At 37.4% G+C, this 26,548-nt stretch overlaps 1 protein-coding gene across 2 annotated transcripts in view; it reads left to right on the forward strand.

Moving 5' to 3' along the window:
* The window catches only part of ARHGEF12 (Rho guanine nucleotide exchange factor 12), a 169,894-nt gene that overhangs the window by 78,537 nt on the left and 64,809 nt on the right, over positions 1–26,548 (forward strand). Inside the window, exons 2-6 of one of the 2 annotated variants that reach the window (XM_049857588.1) lie at positions 3,538–3,561; positions 4,837–4,922; positions 6,616–6,672; positions 25,681–25,779; positions 26,445–26,494. In XM_049857588.1, the coding sequence (XP_049713545.1) occupies positions 3,538–3,561; positions 4,837–4,922; positions 6,616–6,672; positions 25,681–25,779; positions 26,445–26,494 (316 nt within the window). The remainder of the gene's footprint in view (positions 1–3,537; positions 3,562–4,836; positions 4,923–6,615; positions 6,673–25,680; positions 25,780–26,444; positions 26,495–26,548) is intronic. The other variant, XM_049857589.1, reaches the window with a different exon arrangement.

Here is a 26,548-nt window from a genome sequence, read left to right on the forward strand (position 1 = left end):
CTTCATTGGCTGCCACCCCCATTCTGCATCACTGAGATGCTAGTTTTCCCAAAGGATTCGATGTTTTCTTTATATGCTGTTTAAAGTTTCAATAACCATCCCCAACTTTTTCCAGTTACCTGATTACACCCCCTGTCATAGTCATCTAGTGCTGCCATAACAGAAATACCACAAGTGGATGGTTTTAACAAAGAGAAATTACTTTTCTCACGGTCTAGTAGGTTACGAGTCCAAATTCAGGGTGTCGGCTCCCGGGGAAGGCTTTCTCTCTCTATTGGCGCTGGAGGAAGGTCCTTGTCTTCAATCTTCCCCTGGTTCAGGAGCTTCTCAGGCACAGGGACCCCGTGTCCAATGGACACGCTCTGCTCCTGGGGCTACTTTCTTGGTAGTATGAAGTCTCCAACTCTCTGCATGCTTCTCTTTCCTTTTATCTCTTGAGACATAAAGGGTGGTGCAGGCCACACCCCAAGAAAACTCCCTTTACCTTGGATCAGGGAGGTGACCTAAGTAAGGGTGGTGTTACAATCCCACCCTAATCCTCTCAACATAAAATTAGACTCACAAAATGGAGGACAACCACACAATTCTGGGAATCATGACCTAACCAAGTTGACACATATTTTTGGGGGGTCAGAGTTCAATCCATGGCACCCCCTTCTTAATATCCAGGAGATGACAGCATTTTTTCAAAACTGCAGGATTATTTTGGTGATTTTCTTAGCTGCAGCAGAGGGAGCAAATGAAATAATCATAAAGGCTCTTGACATTGTTACTTATGTGTTTATGTAGTTATGCACATATGTACATAGATGTTTGTTTTACCAGATACTTTTAACCCTTTATTTTCTGCTTTGAATTTTTTTTTTATACTACATGTTTTCATTAACAGAAGCATGTTGAGCCCTGGAGTGTAATTAAATTTTTGGTTTATAATATGGGTTTCGAGAAATATTATTTGGGAATACGTGGTTCCCGTAAACCTTGGCGGGGAGGGATTCTAGGGCACCAGGATTAGTGAGTGCCTGTCTGTCCTACTGGTCATGGAAGGCAGGATGTATTGCAACACACAGAAACCAAACTCACCAGGGCTCCCTAACTGTCACAAGGAAACCATAAATATGCTTACAAGGCTTACTTAGCTGTGCAAAAGCCAAAAGAGACAATTTTTTCAACCTAATCACACTTCCTGGATTTGCTACCTTATATTTAAGGCTGATACCCCAGCTATTTTGCTTCAATGAATGTTTCTTTTGCTGTTTGCCATTACACAAATTTCCACTGGAGGAAGGCAAATGCTTTTAGTGGAAAAAGTAGAGTCCCAAGAAATCTGAGAGCCAGAAGAAGTGGGTGGGATACTGTATGTCTCATGGATCATATAAGTAGAATTCAGTGATTAGAGAAAAGATCGTTATGAATTAAAAATTTTATTTGAAAAATGTTTCTGTACTTAATGAATGTAGATTGTGGAATGTAGATTGTCCTCTTCTTTCCCCTCCTTTTCCATTCCCTTAAAGGAGAAAATAGCTCCAGAAACTGGTTAAGTCTGAGAACTTTCAGGATTCTTTACCAGAATCCTTCTGGATTTTGCTGTCCCTGATGAAAGCAGCATTGTTTTGGGGTTGGACTTTTTATAATGGCTGTGAGGCAGAGTGGCTGAGGTTGATAACTATAGGTGTTGTCCTTTGCAGAAACTAAGTTGGGAATCTTCTTCTGCCAACTTTTACATTCATCTGTAAATTAAAAAAGAACATATTCTCATTCATATTCATTTTCTCTCTTTCTCTAACAGGTAAGGGGCTATTTATGAACTCCTATTTCTGAGGAATTTGGTAGTCTTTTGTAAGCCTATGTTCTCTTAGAGCAGTGTCCCCTTGTTCCAGAACCCCTTTTCCTTGTTATCGCTAACTTTCTTATGAGTTAACATGCCATCACTTATTAGGGAAGTTTTTAGGTTCTTTGCCTTCTCCTGTAAGTCACTTTGATTTAAATAGGAATTAAATGGGATTGTAATTAAGTGGATATTTTAGAATTTTTTTTTAACAGAAGTACCTCTCTACTAATTATATTCTTTCAAGTATGGTTGTTTTATGTTTATTTCTTACAGTCTTTACTAATAGTCTTTTTTTTCAAATAGCCTTTTTTTTGTGCTTTGAGTGAGAGTTTCCAAACCAAGTCAGTCTCTCACACAAAAACGTATACACGCCTTGCTATGTACTCCTAGCTGCTCTCCCCGTAATGAGACAGCACACTGCTCCTCTACACCTTGTATTCCCCGTATCCATTCAGCCAGCTCCTTTCCCCCTCTGCCTTCTCATCTTATCTCCGGACAGGAGTTGCCCACCTAGTCTCATGTGTCTACTTGAGCCAAGAAGGGCACTTCTTACCAGTATCATTTTCTGTCTTATAGTCCAGTCCAATCCCTGTCTGAAGAGTTGGCTTTGGGGATAATTCCTACCTTGGGCTAATAAAGGGTCCGGGGACTATGACCTCCAGCGTCCATCCAGTCTCAGTTAGACCATTAAGTCTAACAGCCTTTTTTTAAACTCTGATGATAAGCACTGTTCTTATTACCTAGCTAAATAGTTTTTATAAAATGCCTAAGATTGGTAGAATCTAAAAAGGACAGAAATCAAAAGAGGAATAGGAGGAAACTTGAGACCACCCTTTTAGAATTAGGTTAGTATTTTTGTTTAGCATCAAATTCATCTCACAAAACCTCCAATAATATTTATTTCAAGAAAGACAACCGGGAAGAAATACCGTAGTTCTTTTAGTGTACAGAGCCACCCCCCACAAAAAAAGAACCTATATTTTATTTTTCCTACTTGTGAAATGTATTTTTAGTAACTAGTAGTACCCCAGTTTTGATCTAGATTTCTTGGATGTGCCTATTATTTGTTACTAAAGCCAAACATAAATACTTGAGGATCATGATTTGATCAAAGGATAGGCAAAGATCAAATAGTGCAATAATCAGAACCCCCTTATTTTGAGGGATGGGGAGAGGTGATGAGCAGGAAAAGATATTCCTTGCTAGAGAAGCTAAGTGTAATGTCTTAATGGTAAAATAGTTCTCCTTGCTTCAGTTTTTTAAACTTGTAAAATGGAAATAGCAATATCTCTTCTTGGGATTATTTTTGAGGATTAAATGAGATAATATAGTTTAGAATAGCGTTTAGTATATAAAAACCAAAAACCAAGCCCATTATCGTCAAATCAGTTCCGACTCATAGTGACCTTATAGCAAGCTCTTAATGAATTTAGCTGTTGCTATTATTGTTTGGATTTTTAAAAAGAGAACCCATACACAGGGAGACCTGGTAAATGTGCCTGCAATTTAAGATTCAGCAAAGTAGTTAAGGTATTAAAAGGTGGTATCCAGCTTCTTACTCCATGTGTTTGTTGGATCTTGGCTTTCAGAAAGTTAGCATAAGATTTAAATCCCTTATTCTGGTTTAGTAGAATGAATAAATTTAATTACGGAATATTACAAATGAAATAACTGCATCTTTTTTTTTTTTTCTCTCTTTGTTTCAGGTTTCCTCCCAAAAAACCTATAAGGTAAGTTGTCCAGTTACAATTCATAAGTTTAGGTTAAATTTAATTAGACTCATTTCTTTGAAATTATGTTGGATTTTCGTGGTTTTTGAAAATGAGGCTTTAAGTTGTTGAAAATTTCAAAATGTTTACAAATGTAAAATATAACAGGTGTTGCGTATTTTTACTAGAAGACAGTATTGTTTTGATAACATTCTCAGTGTTTTTAATGTAAGCATTTTAAAAGTTTGTTCAAATTGATACTTAAGATCACTCCCTATGAAAAGACTCAATTTTAAAACCTGTGATGTTTTCAGTCACGAGCAGCATGGCGAGTGTAAAAGAGTTTCAGGTTTTTGATGTGTTTTATATAGTTGTTGAACTCTGGCAAACTGATTTAATCTTAATTACTGTAAAATGTTAAAGAAAAAAATCTAAAATGGTGAAATATGTCTGTGCCTATATTTATATCTACATATTTATTCACTTCCAGATATTAAATGCTTTTTCCTCAGTGTTTGTGTTTAAACGTCTCTCTTATCTTAGCTACCATAAATGTTGTTTAAAATGTAGAATAATGTGTCATTCCTAATTGCTACAGTACTGTTATCATTTTTCAGTAATAGCATAATCTAGGATACCAAATGCTAATCTTGGCATTTCAGTTATTTAATAGTGTATGTATTATTGTCATAGCCTTATTTGTTGCTTAGCCATTATCTGATCAGTGTAATAGGGCAGGCCATGGGAAAAATAATAATCCTAGTGCCAGCCAGGCCTGAAGGTGGTTGGCTAAATCTTCTATGCTAGAATTATAAGCAGGCTTAGAGTGAGGCTTGCCTAACTTTTTTTTTTTTTTTTTAACTGTTCCCATGCATGCTGTAGGGTTAGAGAATTTATTTGATTCCTTTTTGGCCCAGTTTTTTTATCTGTCAAAATGGAAATGATAGTAATTAACTTCTGAAAACCACTGAACATTTTTAAGCAGTTATTTCTAAAACTAAAATAGACTGTAATATTAAATACTGTATTATTTTCAAGCACTTTTTATAACCAAAGTAAATAGGCTGCGCATTACACATAGCATAGACTGAGTTTTAAATTTTTCAGTTTTGAATTTTCTTCTTGAAAAAGGTAAATTAGAGTGGTTTATGATACTGCGTAAGTTTTTTGGTGTTTTTGAAGGTGAACTAATTTCCTAGGTTCTCTTTGTAAGACACACTTTTGGGATTTTTAAATTAAATTTTTATTCTAAGGATTTTCTTATAGTAAACACTTGATCGCTTTGATTTAATTTAGGCATGGAAGTATTTTGAACCGAGAGTTACCAACAGATAAGAAGCAGAAAGTTGAGCGCAGTACATCGCATGATTTTGACCCCACAGGTAAAACACTGTCAGTTCTTCCAAAGAGTATTGAAAGCAGGGAAATTCAGAAGTAATATAGCTTAAGCTGAATAACTTCCTGAAACATCCAGAAGTAGTGGTTAGATTTGTTTTAATACCCTTCTCTCCCCCCCACCCCGCACCCCCACCCCCAGCATTTTATAACATAAACCTTTGCACACCGGAGAAATGCAAGCATTCTTAACTTTTAACGTTATAGTTCTCACTCTGGAAACATCATTGTTGAGAGTATTATATTGAAAAATAATACTAATAACAGAGTAATATCTTAATTGGAGATTTTGATCAGATGAAGGACTTAAGTATGAAGATAAATCATAAATATGAATAGCAGTGTGTCATAAAGGCAAGACTTAAAAACTACAAACTTCTGTAGTCATTTAAAAATTCAGTTGGGATCATGGTGAATTAGAGCATTGCATAAAATAAGACTTCAAAATTAATGATTGACTCATTTTAGAGTCAGCAAATGAATAAAGATCCCTTATTCTTCAGTCAAAAGTGTTCTGAAGTCAGAGAGCTGTCGTTCAGTCTCAGTTGTGTTGAATATTCATCCTAGAGTTTTTATGTTAGTGGACCGTTAACTATTTATATTCTTAATTTTTATGCGTATAGATTGAACTCCTCTTATAAAATAGAGGATTTTGCTTTAAAAGTTGACCTCATAGTTATAAGCAGATTGTTTCAGAACTTTCCCCTAGTAAACTCACTCAGTATTTAATTTATAAAAATTGCTTGATAATTTTGCTTTTGTCATTTGGAACCGATATATGTTTTTTGTACACGTGCTGTTTTATTCAGTTGTATGTCTCTGTGGCAACAAAGTAAGTAAAAGCTGAGGTCTCAAATATATAAATATTTTTACATTTTTATTTATAAATATAATTTTAAGTATTTAATAGAAAGTAAATATGTTTTTTGTATCTAATTAAGATGCTTCATACTTTTAGTATAAATTGTTCTCTTATGTTGAAAAGGATTATAAATATGATCTATAAAGGGAAAAGTAATCAATGAATAGTTAATAATTTACCTGCGTATGGGGCAGTAAGTAAAATGAAATTCCAGCCATCAATTCAGGAGGTTTAGGTGGTGGGAGTAGGTAGCATGTCACGTCTGGATCTCCATTAAGAGAGAATTCTTTGTTTCTGACCCCTAATTTTGAAGTTATGGGGTTCAGAGGCTTTCATTTATATGATTAGTTACTGTCTTGCTAATTCGGGTCACAAGTTTCAGCCCAGTGTTCATAAAAGTATTATAGTCATGTTAGACTGACTTATTCTGTATTGTTCACCTGTGGGGTACCCATCTCAAGAGACAGATTTAGCAAAGGGGTATGCAGTGCTTCATAATGAAGTTGTTACAGATTTCAGTGCTTTGTCATCTTTCCAACTGCCAGATGATGTATTTTGTAGACTCTCGTTATTCATGTGTTGTTTTGTTTGAATGTATTTTTATTACACTGTCTTTTCCTTGATAAATCTTTAAAATTTGTCGTTACCTATGCTATTCGTGACTATTCTAAGTGCTGTCACCTGCGATGTTCATACTTTGTGTTTGCACGATTTAACTTGATCATGATTCCTTCTTTTTTTCACCCATGAAGTTTTTTCCCCTTACATTGGTCTCCATATTTTCTATATCTCTCTCCTTTTCTCCCGCTCTTGTGCAGATAGCTCCTCCAAGAAGACAAAGTCTAGTTCAGAGGAGAGTAGATCCGAGACATATGGTAAGATCATGTAGCCAATTCAGCCTTGCACCTTGGAAGCTTGCTTTGTGCTGCTTCTTTCGTCCTTTTTTTTTTTTTTTTAAATAACTGCATCCTTTCTTATGTCTGCTCTGCATGGCGTGATCTTCTGCAGGGAGAGGGAGCCTGGGTTTTGATGTGGCTGTGACGTGGAAGCTCAAGGTTGCTAGAAACTAACGTTGTAGAGCAAGGACAGGCCACGTCACCCATCTTCTCCTTTTCTCTTGTTTTTGTTAGGCAAGTGATTGTCTCTACTATGTTTGGGTCAGGTTCCTCCAGATCACACGGATGGACTTTGAATTCCTGACATCCTCTCCCCGTGTCTCATTTGTGGACTTTCGATCACACAGAATTTAAGCAACATACCGACCGGCCTAATTAGGATGCGTCAGCAGCTCTTGGGAGTTTTAATTTCGTTTTCTTTGTAATCATCTCCTGAGCTGGAGAAGCCATTCTTACATAATTTATCCACAATTATCCACAGCAGCAAAAACACCAAAGTGTTTTATTTTCTCCACGTGAAGAATCTGTGCCTTTTATAAGTTTCTCCGAAGCTTATCCTGAACGGGAAAGTTTCAAAATGGCACCTTTTAAAAATAATCTTCACAAAGGGTAGGTTTAACCTCAGTGGTCAACTTTTGCAACAGACGATTGAAACACTAATGTTTCCAAACGGTGTCCTGTCTTCCAGAGAAAATACGGAGCAGTTTCGAAGTTCATACATATTTTTTCTCTTCCTTTTCCTGGTTACACCTGCCGCCTTCCTTTCTTTGGAGTCTTAATTAGTCTTCTGAGAAGAGCGATTGGGAGAGTGGCTGCCTGGACCCAAGGCTTTTAAAATAATCTCTAGAAGACTGAGACATTATTTCTTTTCAGGAAGGTTCCAGATTTGGCCTCCAAGGAAAACTGGGTTTTCTCTACCCAAAACTAAAACCAAACCCACTGCAGTTGAGTCAATTCTGACTCAAAGTCTATTAAGTAGAAGTTTCCTCAGGTGCAGCTCTTTCCTAGCTTGACATTCATGAAAGGAAAACATATATGTGGGAATACATTAAGTTAGCATGCCAACTCTGTTCTGATCAACTCATCCCTGTGATGATCAATCTCTTTGTTCATTTAAGACATTTTACTGTTTGAATGTCGTGGCACTTGAGTCCATAATATCAGATACTGTTTAATATTATGAAGCCTCAGTGTTTGCTTTTATTTAGATACATACACAAAGTTCTAGCTCGGGTTTTTGTGACCAGTGTTTTTTTTTTTTTTTTTTAATGCGGTTAAACTTTTACATGTAATTGGACAGGAAATGTATACTGTGTCTTGTGGCATGTCAAGTTTATGGTTTTTCTTCCCACCACAGTGTTTTGGCTGTTTATGAGTAAGACATAGCTTTCTAATTTTTTGAGGCTTGCTTTCTGCTCTACAGAAAAGGCTTCCTATAGTTTATTCTCTCCTTGGGAACCTGACACTATCCTTATTGCTCTGTTCATCTCTAGAAGCCTTTGCAGTGGATCTCCCCCACTGTTCTCCAAGATCCGTGGTATATACGCACAAGCTTGCTGGTTGCTTTGGATTAGGACTAACAGTTCAGGAATCTTTGACTAGAAATATTGTACTAATATTTTTCTTACCAGTGATAGGAATATTAACACGGGTTCAGACATGCCATTGGCTTGGTAGTAATAGAAACATTCTAAGTGGGGAAGTAAGGTGTGGCTTCTCTGCATGCTTGTTTGTTGAGAACCCTTGAAATACATTTTTGGAAGAAATCGTGAACCATGAGTCCTCAAAAAAGCGCTCATCACAGGGGTGAGTTGATCAGGACAGGGCTTGCATAGTCACTTAAATCTCTTTGATATCACGGATATTTTATCACCAGTGTGAATAGACTTCCAGCATGGGTAAAAAGGAATCTCTGAGTAGGCAAGGAGGCTTGGGAATCCTGGAATATGATTACAGTTGTAGCAATTGTGACATTGTACTTTAGTGTAGGGTCTCCTAACAAGCCCACTTCTAGCTTTTGAGATTATACATTGTCTTCTATTGAGGTAAAATTCATCAGCCGAGTCCTTATCACAAATGTTATTTACTTACAAATTATTTATTTTAAACTTTTCTAGCCATTTTTAAAGCTGTTCTGTGGGAAAGATTTACTTGCTCATTTTAAAAGGAAACCAAGAGTCTGATTTGTATTGACTTCTTTTAAGTTTATTCTCAGGGCGGTAGGACAATATTCCATTTCCCCTTATTTTTCCCTCTGTACCTTTTGGACTCTATTAAATGTGTAGGATATGTTTTCTGATCTGCAACTTTGGCAATACTTAATTTCTATTTTTCTCATTAATATAGGAATGGAGAACTTTTGTGGATCTTTGTGGAATATGAGAGATGAAGCAAGGGAGTTTTGAGTTAGACTACAGCTTCTTCCTAATTTCTCAGTGTCACGAAGGGATTCTAGCCGATATAGTCTTGTTGTAAAAGAAAATAAGCCATGTATTTTTGAAGTAAAGTGTTAGTACTTGAGATATGCTGATTTGGATACTTCAGAGGCTATTTAAAAAAAATTCTTCTGACTTTTCTTATTCAGGCTTTTCAAATCTTTAAAAAAGTTTTTGGTTTGATTTGCCCACCAAATTATTATTCTGCCTTTTTTCTTCTTCAGCCTTGCAAAGAGCATTAGCTTTCTTGTGTCCTCATGAATCATTCATTTCTTAACCTCTTGTAATCTGACGTCTGAATTCTTTCTATCTTGAAGCAAAACATTCTAATTGAAAATCCATGAACTTTTTCTCAGTTCTCATCTTCCTTCTGAGCCATTTGGCAATGCCGATGCCCCTTCTTTAATGTCTGTAATAGTGCATCCTCCTTGTTCTTTTCTCTTTTAATTGTTTTGTCTTCTCTTTGATTACTTTTTCCCTCTTACAAGTGTAGGAATGACCCAAATTTCCGAATTTCCGTCCCTGATCTTTCCTCCAATCTCCAGTCTTATATTTTTAACAGTTTGCTTACTGCCCCTGAAATTCAGAATGACCAGGCTGAAATTCATCATTGTTCCCTACTGCTGGAAGTCACTCTTCCTCTTGATGTCCCTGAATCCTTTAGTGGTACTGCCATTCTTCCATTCACCTGGTCTTGTTTCCCCAGTCATCTTTGACTTCTCTCTTTCCCCAGTAGTCAACTATTTGCCAGGTCTCATTGATTCTACCATCACAGTGTTTTTTACCCCTCTCACACCTTCATTTCATCCCCGCTGTCTTGTTCAGCGTTTTATCATTGCATTAGAATATTTAAATAGACTCATAACTTTCTTTCCTACTTCTTGTTATTTTCCTTCACCTCCTTTCCTCCATTCTACTATATTCTACCTTATATTGCTGTCAGATTAATATTGCTAAAGTAAGGATTTGGTAGTTCTTGCTAGGAAACTTTCAATGACTTCCCATTTATCTATAAGATAAAGTATAAATAGCTATTAAGATATGCCATAAAATTTGTTTTCAGCTCATCTTTCTGGCTTACTCTACTACCATTTGCCTAAAGGTACCAGACTCTCCTCTAAATTTTCGTTTCCCAAATATGGTTTGGTGTTCTTCCTTTGCTTATGTTGTTCCCTTGTCTGGAATGGCTTGCCTTCTACAACGCCCTGTTAGAACCCTACCCATCCTCCAATGCCTAATTCTGGTGTTACCTTTTTCACAGGGTTTTCCTAGTTTTGCCCATCTACTTCTGTTGTTTCGGAACTTGGACATCCTGTTTCTGAGCTTTGACATCCTGCTTTGTATCTGCTTATTTGTACTTGCCATCTTCGCATCTTTCCCTTAGTGCCTGATGCAGCGGAGGCACTCATTAAGTGTTTTGAATGAATGCTTGTTGAGATTGGGATGAAATATTTTAATAAAGAGAATTGATGGATTAAGATCTTGACTCATCTTGGCTGGATTTTTCTTCCTTTCTGAAAAATTTTAAGTTAGAAGAAAGTGTGACTTGGAAAGAGACTTATTTTTGGAAATAGTCTAAAAGAATGAAATCAGTATACTTGGAACTTCAGGCTCTTCTTGCTGGCAGCACTGTGCATTGAGAATCAAGAAGCTTCTTAATCAAAGGATTATCAGAGGTCTTACTCATAAAACATGTATGTCTGGCAGCAGTTTAAAAATGAGCTGTTTTTATGAGGTTGCACATGGTCTTTCTCCACACCCTTCCCTGAAGTGAATTCTTGAGAGGTGAGACTTGGAGAAGTTTGGTCGTGTAGTAAAATCGAAGGTGAAGAAAGAAGAACATGCTTTCACCAAAGTCAGCGCAGCCTGGAAGGGCTAGCCTGTCTCCTTACGCGTTTAACACTCTGTCTTCACTGAGTTACTGTCTGGTGTCACAGATGTGGCCGTCTTTCAGGACACTTGAGAGCGCTTTCTCACCTTTTTCAGAATACCTTTTATATCACTTCCTCCAGAAATTGCAAAGGACTACACCTTAATTTTTTTCACACTCAGAATCCTTGGTAATTATCTCTTGAGTAAGAAACAGTCCTTTTATGCTGGTTTCAAACACCACATTGTTACACAAGTAACAAAAGCATGTCCTTTGTTATGAAGAAAAAACAAAATCTAGGAAAGGATAGTGTTTATGTCAATTCAATAATAAAAAAAAAAATTCAATAGGACATCTTTATTTCACTGATGGTATGAAGTATAATGTCTAACAACTTCGAGGTGAAATATCATGGTTCTTAAAAAATAGGAAATGAAAATAAATTTATTTATAACCAGAGCAGTTATTTTGGGGTAGATAAGCAATGAAATTATTTTGGTTGGAATTTAGCCAGGGCAGAAGGTTAATTAGTGTTCTTATAAAACTATTTTTCTACTTTGAATAGCCATTGGAGCTATGATTTTACTTTTCATAAAAAAAAAGTAACTTATTTTAAAAAGTTTTTGGAAAAACTTATTTAAAAAAGTGACTTACTTAAAACTTTACGTAGAATAAATACAAATTTATTTAGTACTTACTCATTGAGCACCTACTGTATTGCGAGGTACTATGCTAAGACATAGAGATGGAAAGAAAATAGGTGACTGTACCTGCCTTCAGGAAGCTAACAGTCTGGTGAAAAAGAAGGAATTGTAATGTATTTTGACAAGTGCAGTAATAGAAAGATACGCTCATTTACCAACCCTCATTATGCATTAAAAAATAGTTATGAAAAAAACCTTTATGTGGAGCCAAGAACAATGGGAATGAAGAGGTATTACTGTGACTAAGTTTTGAGGAAATTTAAGCCTTATCGTTACCTTACTTGTTAAGTACCCTCTTGGCCTGTCTCCATATGGACACAGCTCATATAAAAGTAATTATGTGATGTTATAAAACTCATATTCAGAGATAAATATATTTGTATGATAATTATGAATAATATTCTTTATACCAGACAATAAGAGATTTAGCCCCCCCCCAAGAAAAATCATGGACTCTGTGTGTCTATAAAAACCATTAAAGTAAAAATAATGAAAGCTGTTTATTTTATATTAATGAAATGTGGAGTTAGAAGTCGACGTTTATCTTTCCCTTCTTTTATAGCATAAAAAAACCAATCCCGTTCCTGTCGAGTCAATTCCAACTCATAGCTACCCTGTAGGATAGAGTAGAACTGCCGCATGGGGTTTCCAAGGAGCAGCTGATAGATTTGAACTGCTGACTTTTTGGTTAGCAGCTGAGCTCTTAACCACAGGGCCACCAGGGCACCTTTGTAACATATACCAAAAAAACAAAAAACAAAAAACCAAACCCAGTGCCTGTTGAGTCAATTCCGACTCATAGCGACCCTATAGGGCAGAGTAGAACTGCCCCATAGAGTTTCCAAGGAGCATCTGGCGGATTCAAACTGCCGACCCTTTGGTTAGCAGCTGTAACACTTAACCACTACGCCACCAGGGTTTCTTTATAACATATAGGGCCCATTTTCTGTGCCATACTCTAATTCCTAGGCATAGTGATTGCTTGTTTGTTTCTGTTCTGTTGTTCCTGTCAAGATTTTAAGTTCTTTGAGGGCAAAGACCCTTGTAGTTTTGTATTACTCACAGCATCTACAGATAACAGTGTTAAAACAACTAGTAAACAAATGCTGAATACAAATTTGCTGAAACAAAGAAGTGGTGGGGTTTTTTTTTTTTTTGTCAAAAAAGACACTTTAAAGATTTTATGATGACTTAGCCAGTTTTTTTTTTTTTTTTTAGTGGTTTCCGTGTTTAAGGTTAGCATGTTCTTGTTAGCTGCCATTGGATGGGGCCCCGACTCATGGCAGCCACATGCACAACAGGATCAGACTATTGTGACCCATAAGGTTTTTTTGGCTGGTTTTTGGAAGTGGGTATTCAGATCTTTCTTCTTAGTCTGTCTTAGTCTGGAAATTCCACTGAAACCTATTCAATATCATAGCAACACACACCTCCTCTGACAGACAGGTGGTGGCTGAGCACGAGGTTCGCTGGCCAGGAATTGAACCATGGTCTCCTGCATTGAAGGCGAGAATTTTATCAGTGAACCACTATTGCCCTAAAGGGTAACATAAAGGGTAGAATTTATCCTCAGTGAAACTTCCAGACTAAGACAGACTAGGAGGGACCTGGCAGTCTACTTCTGAAAAAATTGGTCAGTGAAAACCTTATGAATAGCAACAGAACATTGTCTGATTTAGTGCCAGAAGATAAGCCTCTCAGGTTGAAAGGCACTGAAGATAGGAGTAGGGAAGTGCTGCCTCCTCAAAGTACAGTCGACTTTAATGACGTAGCTGAAGTCAAGCATTGGGGACCTTCATTTGCTGATGTGGTATGACTCAAAATGAGATAGAATTTTGCACAAGCAACGACTTCTTCATTGCAAATACTTTTTTCAACAACATAAACAGTGACTATACACATGGACCTCGCCAGCTGGAACGCACGGGAATCAAATTGACTACGTCTATGGAAAGAGATGATGGAGAAACTCAGTATCATCAGCTACAACAAGGCCAGGGGCCCACTGTGGAACAGACCATCAATTGCTTATATGCAAGTTCAAGTTGAAGCTGAAGAAAATTAAAGCAAGTCCATGAGAGCCAAAATATGACCTTGAGTATATCACATCTGAATTTAGAGGCTATCTCAAGAACAGATTTGACACACTGAACACTAATGACCAAAAACCAGGTAAGTTGTGGAATGACATCAAAGACATCTAACATGAGGAAATCAAGAGGTCATTAAAAAGACAGGAAAGAAAGAAAAATCCAAAGTGAATGTCAGAAGAGACTCTGAAACTTGCCCTTGAATGCGGAGTAGCTAAAGCAAACAAAAGAAATGATGAAATAAAAGAGCCGAACAGAGGATTTCAAGGGCAGCTCAAGAAGACATAGTAAAGTATTATAATGATATGTGCAAAGACATGGAGTTAGAAAACCAAAAGGGAAGAACATGCTTGGCATCTGTCAAGCTGAAAGAAAAAAATTCAAGCCACGAGTTGCTATTGAAGGATTCTACAGGGAAAATATTGAATGATGCAGAAAGTATCAAAAGAAGATGGAAGGAATACACAGAGTTACTGTACCAAAAAGAACTGGTTGATGTTCAGCCATTTCAGGAGGGAGCATATGATCAGGAACGGATGGCACCGAAGGAAGAAGTCCAAACTGCATTGACGGCATTGGCAAAACAAAACAAAAAAGGCTGCAGGAATTGATGGAATACCAATTGAGATGTTTTAACAAATGTATGCAGCACTGGTGGTACTCACTCATCTATGCCAAGAAATTTGGAAGACAGCTATCTGGCCAACCAACTGGAAGAGATCCGTATTTGTGCCCATTCCTAAGAAAGATGATCCAACAGAAAGTGGAAGTTATCAAACGGTATCATTCATGTCACATACGGGTAACATTTTGCTGAAAATCATACAAAAAGGGTTGAAGTAGCACTGCCAGAAAGTCAAACCGGATTCAGAAGAGGATGTAGAACGAGGAATATCATCGCTGATGTCAGACGCATCTTGGCTGAAAGCAGAGGATACCAGAAAGATGTTTACCTGTGTTTTATTGACTATGCAAAGACATTTGACTCTGTGCATCATTACAAATTATGGATAACATTGCAAGAATGGGAACTCCTGAACACTTAGTTGTGCTCATGAGGAACCTGTACATAGATCAAGAGGTAGTTGTTTGGACTAAACAAGGGGATACTGTGTGGTTTAAAGTCAGGAATGGTGTGAGTCAGGGTTGTATTCTTTTACCGTACTTATTCAATCTGTATGCTGAGCAAATAATCTGCGAAGCTGACCTCTATGAAGAAGGACATGGCATCAAGATAGGAAGACTCATTAATAACCTGAGATATGCAGATTACACAACCTACCTACTGAAAGTGAAGAGGACTTGAAGCACTTACTGATGAAGATCAAAGACCACAGCCTTTAGTATGGATTACACCTTAACATAAAGAAAACAAAAATCCTGATGACTGGACCAATAAGCAACATCATGATAAACGGAGAAAAGATTGAAGTTGTCAAGGATTTCATTTTACTTGGATCCACTATCAACACCCATGGAAGCAGCAGTCAGGAACTCAAACACCGTATTGCATTGGGCAAATCTTCTTGAAGAGACCTCTTTAAAGTGTTAAAAAGCAAAGATGTTACCTTGAGGATTAAGGTGCACCTGACGCTAGCTATGGTGTTTTCAGTCACTTCATATGCATGTGAAAGCTGGACAATTAATAAAGGAGACTGAAGAAGAATTGATGCTTTTGAATCACGGTGTTGGCGAAGAATACTGAACATAACCATGGACTGCCTGAAGAATGAACAAATCTTTCTTGGAAGAAGCACCACAAGAATGCTCCTTAGAAGCAAGGGTCTCATGTACTCTCAGTGAGATAGATTGACCCAGTGGCTGTAACCCTGAGCTCAAACATAGCAATGATTGTGAGAATGGCACAGGACCAGGCAGTGTTTTGTTATGTTGTACGTAGAGTCACTGTAAGTCGGAACCAACTTGATGGCACCTAAGAATAGCAACAACAGTAATGTGTTAAAACAGCTTCTGGTATGCAATGAGTAGAACATTTCTCTCAAGAAACAGGAAAACAATTTTATTTGACTTTGGATGGGAAGGAACATAATAGACATGAGCTTTTGAGTAGCTGGATTTCTAAATTTTGAATGATAGGACAGCTTAGTTTTCAGTTAATTTTGACCCCAAACCTAATTTTATGCAGACAGCACAGATTCAAAAGACAGGATAGTATCGTTAATTTGAATTCCATAGATCCTGAATTGCCTGTATACGTAAAGTATGTTTTCTTTTTCTCCTAGCCTAGTAATTCTTATGTTTATGTGCATCACATGCTCAGAATGGCAGATTGACTTAGACTAATGATAATATAGTGAGGTTGGGGAGAGTAGAAAGATGGATAGGATGTGCACATAGCTCTTTTTCCTTTTTGTCCTTTGCCCCTCTTCTTTTGATGTAGAATTAAAAAGGGAAGTATTAGGCTGAAATGGCTATGAATTGGAGAAGACATATTTATAGTATTCTAAGATAATCCTACTGTATTTACTCAATCCTAGCAGTCTGCTAGAGCCCTGTCATATTTGTACAATTGCCTGTGTGTAGTAGTGGTGATGCTTTGTTTTTTGTTTGTCCCTCTGATCACCTCCCTTTTTGAACTTGCATTCAATTTTAGACTCTCTTACTTTTCTGATTTTCATTATTTATTTAGCAGTTTTGTTTTCATTTTCTTCTATGTACTGGGATATAAGCCAGGTTCTGAGATAAAATTGTAAATAAGATACAGCTTCTGCATCCATGGAACATGTAGTCTGAAGAGGGGATACAAACAAATACTAACCCAGGTGAGTGATAATGATATGATAGGAGTAAATACAGTGTGTAGTAGGAATCGATAAGAAGGGAAGCTAACTTAGTCTATATAGTCAGGAAAAGCTACCAGAGGAGGTAACCTGTATCCTGCGCAGCCTTCTTGCTATCTCTTATCTTATAAAGGTACCTATCACAAGAAGCCCTGCTTTTTAAAGTTTACATTCTGTCTGTCTTCCCCATCCCAAACTAATTTGCTTACCAAAACCTGTGGGACATAGTAAAGGCAGTGCTCAGAGGTCAATTTATAGTAGTAAATGCACATATTATAAAAGAAGAATGGACCAAAACCAAAACGTTAGCCCAACAACTCATAAAAATAGAGAACAGCAAAAGAAGGCCACAGCCACCAGAAGAAAGAAAATAATAGAGATTAGAGGATAAATAAATAAAATAGAGAACAGAAAAAGAATAGAAAGAATCAACAAGACCAAAAGTTGGTTCTTTGAAAAGATCAACAAAATGGACAAGCCATTGGCCAAACTGACAAAAGAAATACCAGAGAGACGTCAAATAACCCAATAAGAAATGAGATCATGGACATGAAAACAGATCTAAGTGAAATAAAAAGGGTCATAACAGAATACTATGAAAAACTGTACTCTAATAATTTTGAAAACCTAGAGAAAATGGACAGATTTCTAGAAACATACACCTACCTAAGCTAACACAAGCTGAGATAGAAAATCTGACAGACCCATTAACAAGAGAAGAGGTTGAAGAGGTAATTAAAAACACAAAACAAAACAAAACAAACTCCCAACAGCAACAAAAAAAATCCCTGGTCTGGACAACTTCACTGGAGGATTCTCCCAGACATTCAGAGAAGAGCTCACACCAGCACTACTCACACTGTTTCAGAGCATAGAAAAGGAAGGAATATTCCTGAATTCATTCTCTGAAGCTAGTATAACCCTGATACAAGACCAGGCAGACACTACGAAAAAAATTACAGACCAGTATCTCTCATGAATATAGATGTAAAAATTGTCAACAAAATTCTAGTCAATAGAATTCAGCATTGCATAAAAAAAGTAATACACCATGACTAAGTGGGATGTATACTAGGTATGCAAGGGTGGTTCAACATTAGAAAAATCAATCACTGTAATCCATCACATAAATAGAACAAAAGAAAAGAATCATATGATCACCTCAGTTGACACAGAGAAGGCGTTTGATAAAGTCCAACACCCATTCCTAATAAAAACTCTCAATAAGATACGAATAGAAGGGAAATTCCCCAACATAATAAAGGCCATCGATACAGAACCAAGGAATCCCTGGTGGTGTAGTGGTTAAGTGCTACGGCTGCCAACCAAAGGGACGGCCGTTTGAATCCGCCAGGCACTCCTTGGAAACTCTATGGGGCAGTTCTACTCTGTCCTATAGGGTCGCTGTAAGTCGAAATCGACTCAACGGCACTGGTTTGGTTTTTGGTTTATACAGAACCAACAGCCAACATCATTCCCAATGAAGAGAAGCTGAAAATGTTCCCCCTGTGAATGGAAACAAGACAAGGATGCCCTTTATCACCAGTCTTATTTAACATTGTACTGGCAGTCCTGGCTAGAGCAATAAGGCAAGAAAAAGAAATAAAATGCATCCAAATTGGAAAGAAAGAAGTAAAACTATCCCTATTCATAAGATGATATGATCTTATAAGTAGAAAACCCAAAAGATTCCACAGGAAAACTACTGGAACTAATAGAAAGATTCAGCAGAGTAGCAGGATACAAGGCCAACATACAAAAACCAGTTGGATTCTTATATACTAAAAAAGAGAATTTTGAACAGGAAATCAGGAAAACAATACCATTTATAGTAGCCCCTAAAAAAATAAATTAAAAAAAAAAATTACTTAGGAATAAATCTAACCAAGGACGTAAAAGACCTGTTCAAAGAAAACTACAAAACTCATTGCAAGAAACCAAAAGAGATTTACATAAATGGAAAAACATACCATGTGCATGGATAGGAAGGCTCAACATTGTGAAAATGTCAGTCACACCCAAAGAGATGTATAGATCCAGTGCAATCTCGATTCAAATACAAACAGCATTCTTTAACGAGATAGAAAAACTAATCACCAATTTTATATGGAAATGAAGGAGACCTTGGATAAACAAAGTATTGCTGAAGAAGAAGAACAAAGCAGAAGGCCTGATCTCAGAACCTACTGTACAACCACAGTAGTCAAAACAGCGTGGTAGTGGTATAGTGACAGACATGTAGACCAATGGAACAAAATCGAGAACCCAGACATAAATCCATCCACCTAAGGTCACCTGATCTTTGACAAAGGACCAGAGTTCATTAAATGGGGGGAAAGACAGTCTTTTTAACAAACGGTACTGCCAAAACTGGATGTCTGTCTGTAAAAAAAAAAATGTAACAGGGCCCATACCTCACACCATACACAAAACCTAACTCAAAATGGATCAAAGACCCTAATATAAAACCTAAAATGATAAAGATCATGGAAGAAAAAATAGGGGCCAAAAATACTATACAAACCATAATTTACAATGCACGAACACCAGAAGAGAAACTAAAAAACTGGGAGCTCCTAAAAATTAAACATTTATGCTCATCAAAAGAATAAAAAGGGAACCTATAGACTGGGAAAAAAAAAATTGGCTATAACATATCCAACAAGGGTCTAATCTCTAAAATCCATGGAATACTTCCACACCTGTACAATATAAAGACAAATAATTCAGATAAAAAGTGGGTAAAGGGTGTGAACAGACACTTCACCAAAGAAGACATTCAGGTGGCTAACAGACACATGAGGAAATGCTCACAGTCATTAGCCAAATGCAAATCAAAACCATAATGAGATATCATCTCACCCTGACACGACTAACACTAATAAAAAATAACAAATGTTGGAGAAGTTGTGGGGAGACTGGAACACTTATCCACTGCAGGTTGGAATGTAAAATGGCACAACCATTTTGAAAAATGATATGGTACCTCCTTAAAAAGCCAGAAACAGAAATACCATACGATCCAGCAATCCCACTCCTAGGAATACATCCTAGAGAAATGAAAGCTGTCACACAAATAGACATATGCACACCCATGTTCACTGCAGCATTACTCACAGTAGCAAAAAGATGGAAGCAACCTAAGTGCCCATCAACAGATGAATGGGTAAACAAATATGATGCACACACAATGGAATACTATGCAACGATAAATAACAATGATGAATCCATGAACCAGCTCATAAATCAATAACCAGAGAACAAATATTGTATGAGTCCACTATTATAAAACCCAAGACAAAGTGTACACACAGGGAAAAAAAAAAACAATCTTTGATGGTTATGAGGAAGGGGAGGGATAGGGAAGGAAAATCACTAAATAGTAGACAAGTGTTAACTTTGGTGAAGGGAAGGACAATGCACAATATAGGGGAAAGCAGCACAACTTGACCAAGGCAAAAGTCATAGAAACTTCCTGGACATATCCAAACACCTTGAGGGACTGAATTACTGGCTCTGAGGGCTCGGGACTGTGGACTTGGGACTCTAAGTTTATTTGGCATAACATACTTTATAGAGAAAGTGTCCCACCTCTTACTTTGGTGAGTAACATCTGGGTTCTTAAAAGCTTTCAAGCTGACATCTAAGATACATCTATTTGTCACATCATATTCAGAGCAAAGGAGATCAGTCCAAAGGACTAGTAGACCACATGAGCCACAGCAACCAGTCTGAGCCCAGAAGAACTAGATGGTGCCCGGCTACCACACCCACCCGTTGTAACAGATTTCAAAATAGAGGGTCCTAGACAGAGTAGGAGAAAAATGTAGAACAAAATTCATACTCACTAAAAAAGTCCAGGACTTACTGGTCTGACAGAGACTGGAAGAACCCCCGAGACTAAGGCCCCCCAGATACCCTGCTAACTCAAAACTGAGGCCAGTCCCAAAGTCCACCTTTCAGCCAAAGATTAGACAGGCTTATAAAACAATAACACACTTGAGTAATATGCTTCTTAGTTCAGTCAAGGATAGGAGACCAAATGGGCAATACTACCCCCAAAGCAAAGGCAGGAAGGGACAGAAAAACTGGAAGAATGGGCTCAGAAAACCCAGGGTGGACATTGAAAGGTGGAGAGTGCCGACACATTGCAGGGAGAGTCCAGATACTTTGTGGGGATTGCAACCAATGTTACAAAACAATTAGTGTATAAATTTTTGAATGAAAAACTAGTTTGCGCAGTAAACTTTCACCTAAAACACAATAAAATTAAAAAAAAAACTGATTTGCTTGTCTGTCAATACAAAACAAAATAAAGTGGGACAAATGCATGAGTGAGAGTTTATTCCCTTAAGGGAGTGCTTGTATTTAATGAGGAATTTATTAATACAGAAGTATTTTTTTTATTGTGCTTTAAGTGAAAGTTTACAAATCAAGTCAGTCTCATGCAAAAATTTGTATATACCTTGCTATATACTCCTAGTTGCTCTCCCTCTAATGAGACAGAACACTCCTTCCCCCTACTCTCTATTTTTGTGTCCATTCGCCCAGTGTCTGCCCCCCTCTGCCCTCTCATCTCTTCTCCAGACAGGAGCTACCCCTGTAGTCTCATGTGTCTGCTTGATCCAAGAAGCTCACTCCTCACCAGTATCATTTTCTATCCCGTAAACCAAAACCCACTGCCATCGAGTCTATTCCGACTCATAGTGACCTTATGGGACAGAGTAGAACTATACCATAGAGTTTCCAAGTTGCGCCTGGCGGATTCAAACTGCTGACCTCTTTGTTAGCAGCTGTAGTACTTAAGCACTACGCCACCAGGGTTTCCTTCTATCCTGTAGTCTAGTCTAATCCCTGTCTGAAGAGTTGGCTTTTGGAATGGTTCCTGTTTTGAGCAACAGAAGACCTGGAGACCATGACCTCCAGGGTCCTTCTAGTCTCTGTCAGACCGTTAACGGTCTTTTTACGAGAATTTGGGATCTGCGCCCCACTGCTCTCCTGCTCCCTCAGGGGTTGTCTGTTGTGTTCTCTGTCACAGCAGTCATGGGTTATATCCGGGCACCATCTAGTTCTTCTGGTCTCAGGCTGATGTAGTCTCTGATTTATGTGGCTCTTTCTGACTCTTGGGCTCATACTTACCTTGTGTCTTTGGTATTCTTCATTCTCCTTTGGTCCAGGTGGGTTGAGACCAATTGATGCATCTTAGATGGCCGCTTGCTAGCGTTTAAGACCCCAGGCGCCACTGTCCAAAATGGGATGCCAAAAGTTTCCTAATAGATTTTATTATGCCAGTTGACCTAGATGTGCCCTGAAACCATGATCCCCACGCCCCCGCCCCTGCTACACTGACCTTTGAAGCGTTGGGTTTATTCAGGAAACTTCTTGGCTTTTGGTTTAGTCCAGTTGTGCTGACCTCCCCTGTATTGTGTGCTGTCTTTCCCTTCACCTTGATTCTTGTCTACTATATAAAAAAAAACAACAAAAACTATATAATATTAGTGAATTCCCCTCTCTCTCCCTCCCTCCTCCACTCTTACTGATTCTTATATTTATTTTATAATGTACTAGAAATTTATAAAGAGTGCTTGTTTTACATGATTGTATATATTCATACCTATTCTGTTTATAGTTCTTCCTAATTACTTGAAAGAAGCAACATTAAATACACAAATGAAAAAGGCTGAATTTTCCTCGGTCCTTCTTACAATTGACTATTTTGTGGGAGTGGTGAATTTTTTAATTCAAGTACAGTTTAGTAGAATTGAGGCTAAATTTTTTTTTTTAATGTTCAAAATCAACTTTATTGAGGTACAATTTTCATAAAATAAGATGCACTCATTTTAAGTATACAGTTCAATGAGTGCTCACAAATGAGCATACTTATGTAAACACCACTTGAATCAAGAGTCCATCACCCCCAGAATTCTTTCATTCATTCCCATTTCTCCTTCCCACCCCACTGCTAGACAACTGATAATCTGCTTTTACCTTAATCATTTATTTTTGTTGTTGTTGTTGAGGATATATACAGCCGAATATACACCAATTCAGAATTTCTACATGTGCATTTCAGTGACACTGATGACATTCTTCGAGTTATGCAATCCTTCTCACCCTCCTTTTCTTAGTTGTCCTTCCTGCATTAACATAAACTCAATGCCCCCTAAGTTTCCTATCTAATCTTTTAAGTTTCTGTTGTCAGTTTGATCCCATATATATAGATCTTAAAAGAGCATAATGCGCAAGACAGACATTCTTTACTGGTGAAGCTACACTGTTGTTTGGCTTTAGGAAGACTTCAGGTGGTATTATTGGTTTAAGGTTTAAAGATTATCTCAGGGCGGTGGTTTCAGGGGTTCATGCAGCCACTTTGCCTCCAGAAAATCTGGATTCTCTGAGACTTGGAAATTCTGTTCTGCATTTCCCCTTTTTGATTAGGATTCTTCTATAGAATCTTTGATCACAATGTTCAGTAGTGGTTAGCTGGGCACCATCCAGCTCTTCTGGTCTCATGGCAAAGAAGGCAGTTGTTCATGGAGGCAGTTAGCCATGCACTCTGTATCCTCCCCTTATTCCTGACTCTCCTTCTTCCTCTTTTGCTCCAAGTGAATAGAGACCAACTGGTATAACTTGGATGGCTGCTTCCAAGGGATAATCTGATTTTTGTTACTATACTTTAGTTTTGCCTATTCTGAGATTGGAATCGTATAGTATGTCCTTTTGTGATTTATCTATGTTGTTGCTTATGGGGAGTTTTTTTTTTTTTAACTAGGTAGTATTTTCTTATATAAACCACAATTTATTTATCTTTTCACCTGTTAATGGGTGTTTGAGTTGTCTGCAGTTTTGGCTCTTAAGAACAAAACTGCTATGAAGGTTTTCATACCAGTCTTTATGTGGACATGAGTTTTCAGTTTTCTTAGGAATGAAATTACTGAGTCGTAAGTATATGTTTACCTTTATAAGAAACTTCCAAACTGTACCATTTTACACTTATACCAGCAATATTTGAGAGTTCCAGTTGTTCCATATCCTTGCCAACCCTTGATATTATTCTTCTTTTTAATTTCAACCATTCTAATTGTATGGTGGTGTGTGTTTTTGGTTTTAATTTGCATTTGTACATCGTGCATCTTTGCATGTGCTTTTTGGCCATTGGTGTATCTTTCTCTGTGATATGTTTATTTAGATCTCTTGCATTCTTTGAAATTTGTTTTCTTTATTAAATTGTAGACTTTTTTTTTTTTAAATATAGTCTGGGTACAATCCTTTTATCAGATTTTTTTTATTGTGAATATTTTCTCCCAGTCCGTAGTTTGTCTTTTTGTTTTCTTATCAGTGTCCTTGGAGGACCAGATGTTTCATATTGTGAAGTCCAATTTATCAATTTTTTCTTTTATGGTTGGTATAGTTTATGTCCTAAGAGATCTTAGTCTACTGAGGGCTCGAAGATAAGATTTTTTCCTGTGTTTACTTCTAAAATGCTTTAGCTTTTATGTTTAGGACCATGATCTATTTTAAGTTATATTTTGTGTAGGGTATGAGATAAGGTTCGAGGTTTATTTTTTCCATATGGGTATTTAGTTATTACAGTCTTTTAGCTATACTGTGATCACATCCTCGTGACATAGCATTACCAACAAGAATATATATATATACTTATGTGTATAAACCAAAAAAAAAAAAAACCAAACCCATTGCTGTCTAGTCGGTTCCGACTCATAGCAACTCTATAGGACAAAGTAGAACTGCCGCATAGAGTTTCCAAGGAGTGGCTGGTAGATTTGAACTGCTGACCTTTTGATCAGCAGCCAAGCTCTAAACCACTGTGCCACCAGAGCTCCTATATGTGTATATATATACATAACCAAGGTAAAAAAACAAACCGGTTGCTGTTGAGTCGATTCCGATTCATTGCGACCTTAAAGGACAGAGTAGAACTGCCCCATAGGGTGTCCAAGGAGCGCCTGGTGCATTCGAACTGCTAACCTTCTGGTTAGCAGCTGTAGCTCTAACCAGCAGGGCACACCACCAGGGTTTCCATATATATATACATACACACATAGACTCGTTAATATATAATTTTAATATATCCTTTGGTTTGCACATCAGACATGTTTAGAAGATCATGGCTTTTTGCATAAAAGTCTTTATTTGAAAGATGTTTTTGTTTTCTAATCATCATTGTACTTGTGCTATTTTATGTGTTCTTAGACATTGATTTTTGAGGAAATGTTTAGATTCTGCAAAACTTTCAGTCTATATTAAGTCTCTGGCTAACACAGAGTTCAGGATCCTCAGAGGCATTTGTGATAAAACAGCCCTGGGTGCTAATCAGGGTTCTAGAAGGGGGCACCCCTGTTCCTTTGGTTGGGGTCCTCTTTCTCTCACCTTGTCTTTTCATTTGCTGTTTAACTAGAAGAAAAACAAATTCTCTTCTAGGAGGCTGGTGAGTATATGAAATAGATGAAAGAAATGGTTGAGCTCATAGGTTCTTCATCTTTTCTACCTTTTTCTCCTTCCTGCTTATTTTCCCTATGAGCTAGGCTAGAAAGCTTCCTTTTCTGTCTCCCTCTTGGGATAAAAGCTGCGCTGCAGGTGCTCTGGACACACCTCTTTTCTTTTTACAGTCTGCTTAAGTATATTTTCTTGAGAGTGAGATTAGATTTCCCCAGAATTTACCATGGGATGCACCTAGCCTAAAGCCCCAAAATGTTAAACACCAATTAGAGCACTAAACACATAGCGTGGTGGGGGAGGATTTTGTTTTGCAAATAAATAGGGTAGATGTGAATGGGCTTTCCTTCTAACTGTCTCATCTCTAATACTTCATCCTTTCCAGTGTGCCATAGTGTTTTTAACCTTGGAGCAATTCTGCTGTACCTCTGCAGTGAGAAACCAACATATGTGATTCTTTGTGATGTTCTTGTGTGTGTTTGGTTTATGAGGTTACCACCCTCTATTTTATATTGGTTTTCACTTGCTGCTTTGTGCTTCTCCAGATAGAATACAGTTCATTGCTAACATGTATTGTCTTTTTCTTTCTGTTTTCTCTACCTTTTCTCTCTCCCTGTTGTTCTTGCGCAGGTCTTGTTCAGCGTTGTGTGATTATCCAGAAGGACGACAATGGATTTGGGCTGACGGTCAGTGGAGACAATCCAGTCTTCGTACAGTCTGTCAAAGAAGGCAAGGCATTTTTTTAAAAAATTGTCTTGTTACTTGAGAGCAAACAGTAAGAATGGAAAGGCTTAAATAATGTCTATTTTCTTCTTTTGGATACAATATTATGTGGATTGCAAATCATAAGTGCTTTTGTGCGAGATTTGTCTTTTGTACCATAGCAATAGGCATAAGTTTACCTCAGTTGGTTTTCATTGTACTCTGCAGAAAGTAAACAGTTCTTAAGTAGTTTTTAGAAATCATATGACACCTTGGTCATGATACGTTATACATCATCACTGTAAGTTTTTAATTTCTGGAACTTCTTAATGACACCAGGAATGTTTTGGTAGATAAAGATTGAAGAGATGGTTGTAGGCTCAAAAATATTAATTTATTTCCAAAAACAACAATAACAGTATCTTTTAGTCTTACTATATACTGAATACCTCTTTGTGTATTGAGTGTTATAATTTGAGGTATTTTTTATCCACATTTCACAGTTGATATCGAGGCTTAGAGTACAAAAAAAACAACCAGTCTGAGGCCACGCAGCTAGTAAGTGGCAGAGGCAGGATTTGAACCTGTCAGTCTGACCTTAACAGCCTGTGTTTAGTCAGTGCCTCTCCTCCAAGAAAATTATGAGTGAATGCAATTGAATTAGATTTTAAGTAAAGTAATTTCTCTTATAGATGGAGCAGCCATGCGGGCTGGAGTACAGACAGGTGATCGAATCATCAAGGTAAGAGCTGGTAGGGAATGTATGGCAGGATTTAAAAACATCGTATTAACCATA

Source organism: Elephas maximus, chromosome 17 (genome assembly GCF_024166365.1).
Source record: "Elephas maximus indicus isolate mEleMax1 chromosome 17, mEleMax1 primary haplotype, whole genome shotgun sequence".
Classification (NCBI taxonomy): domain Eukaryota; kingdom Metazoa; phylum Chordata; class Mammalia; order Proboscidea; family Elephantidae; genus Elephas; species Elephas maximus.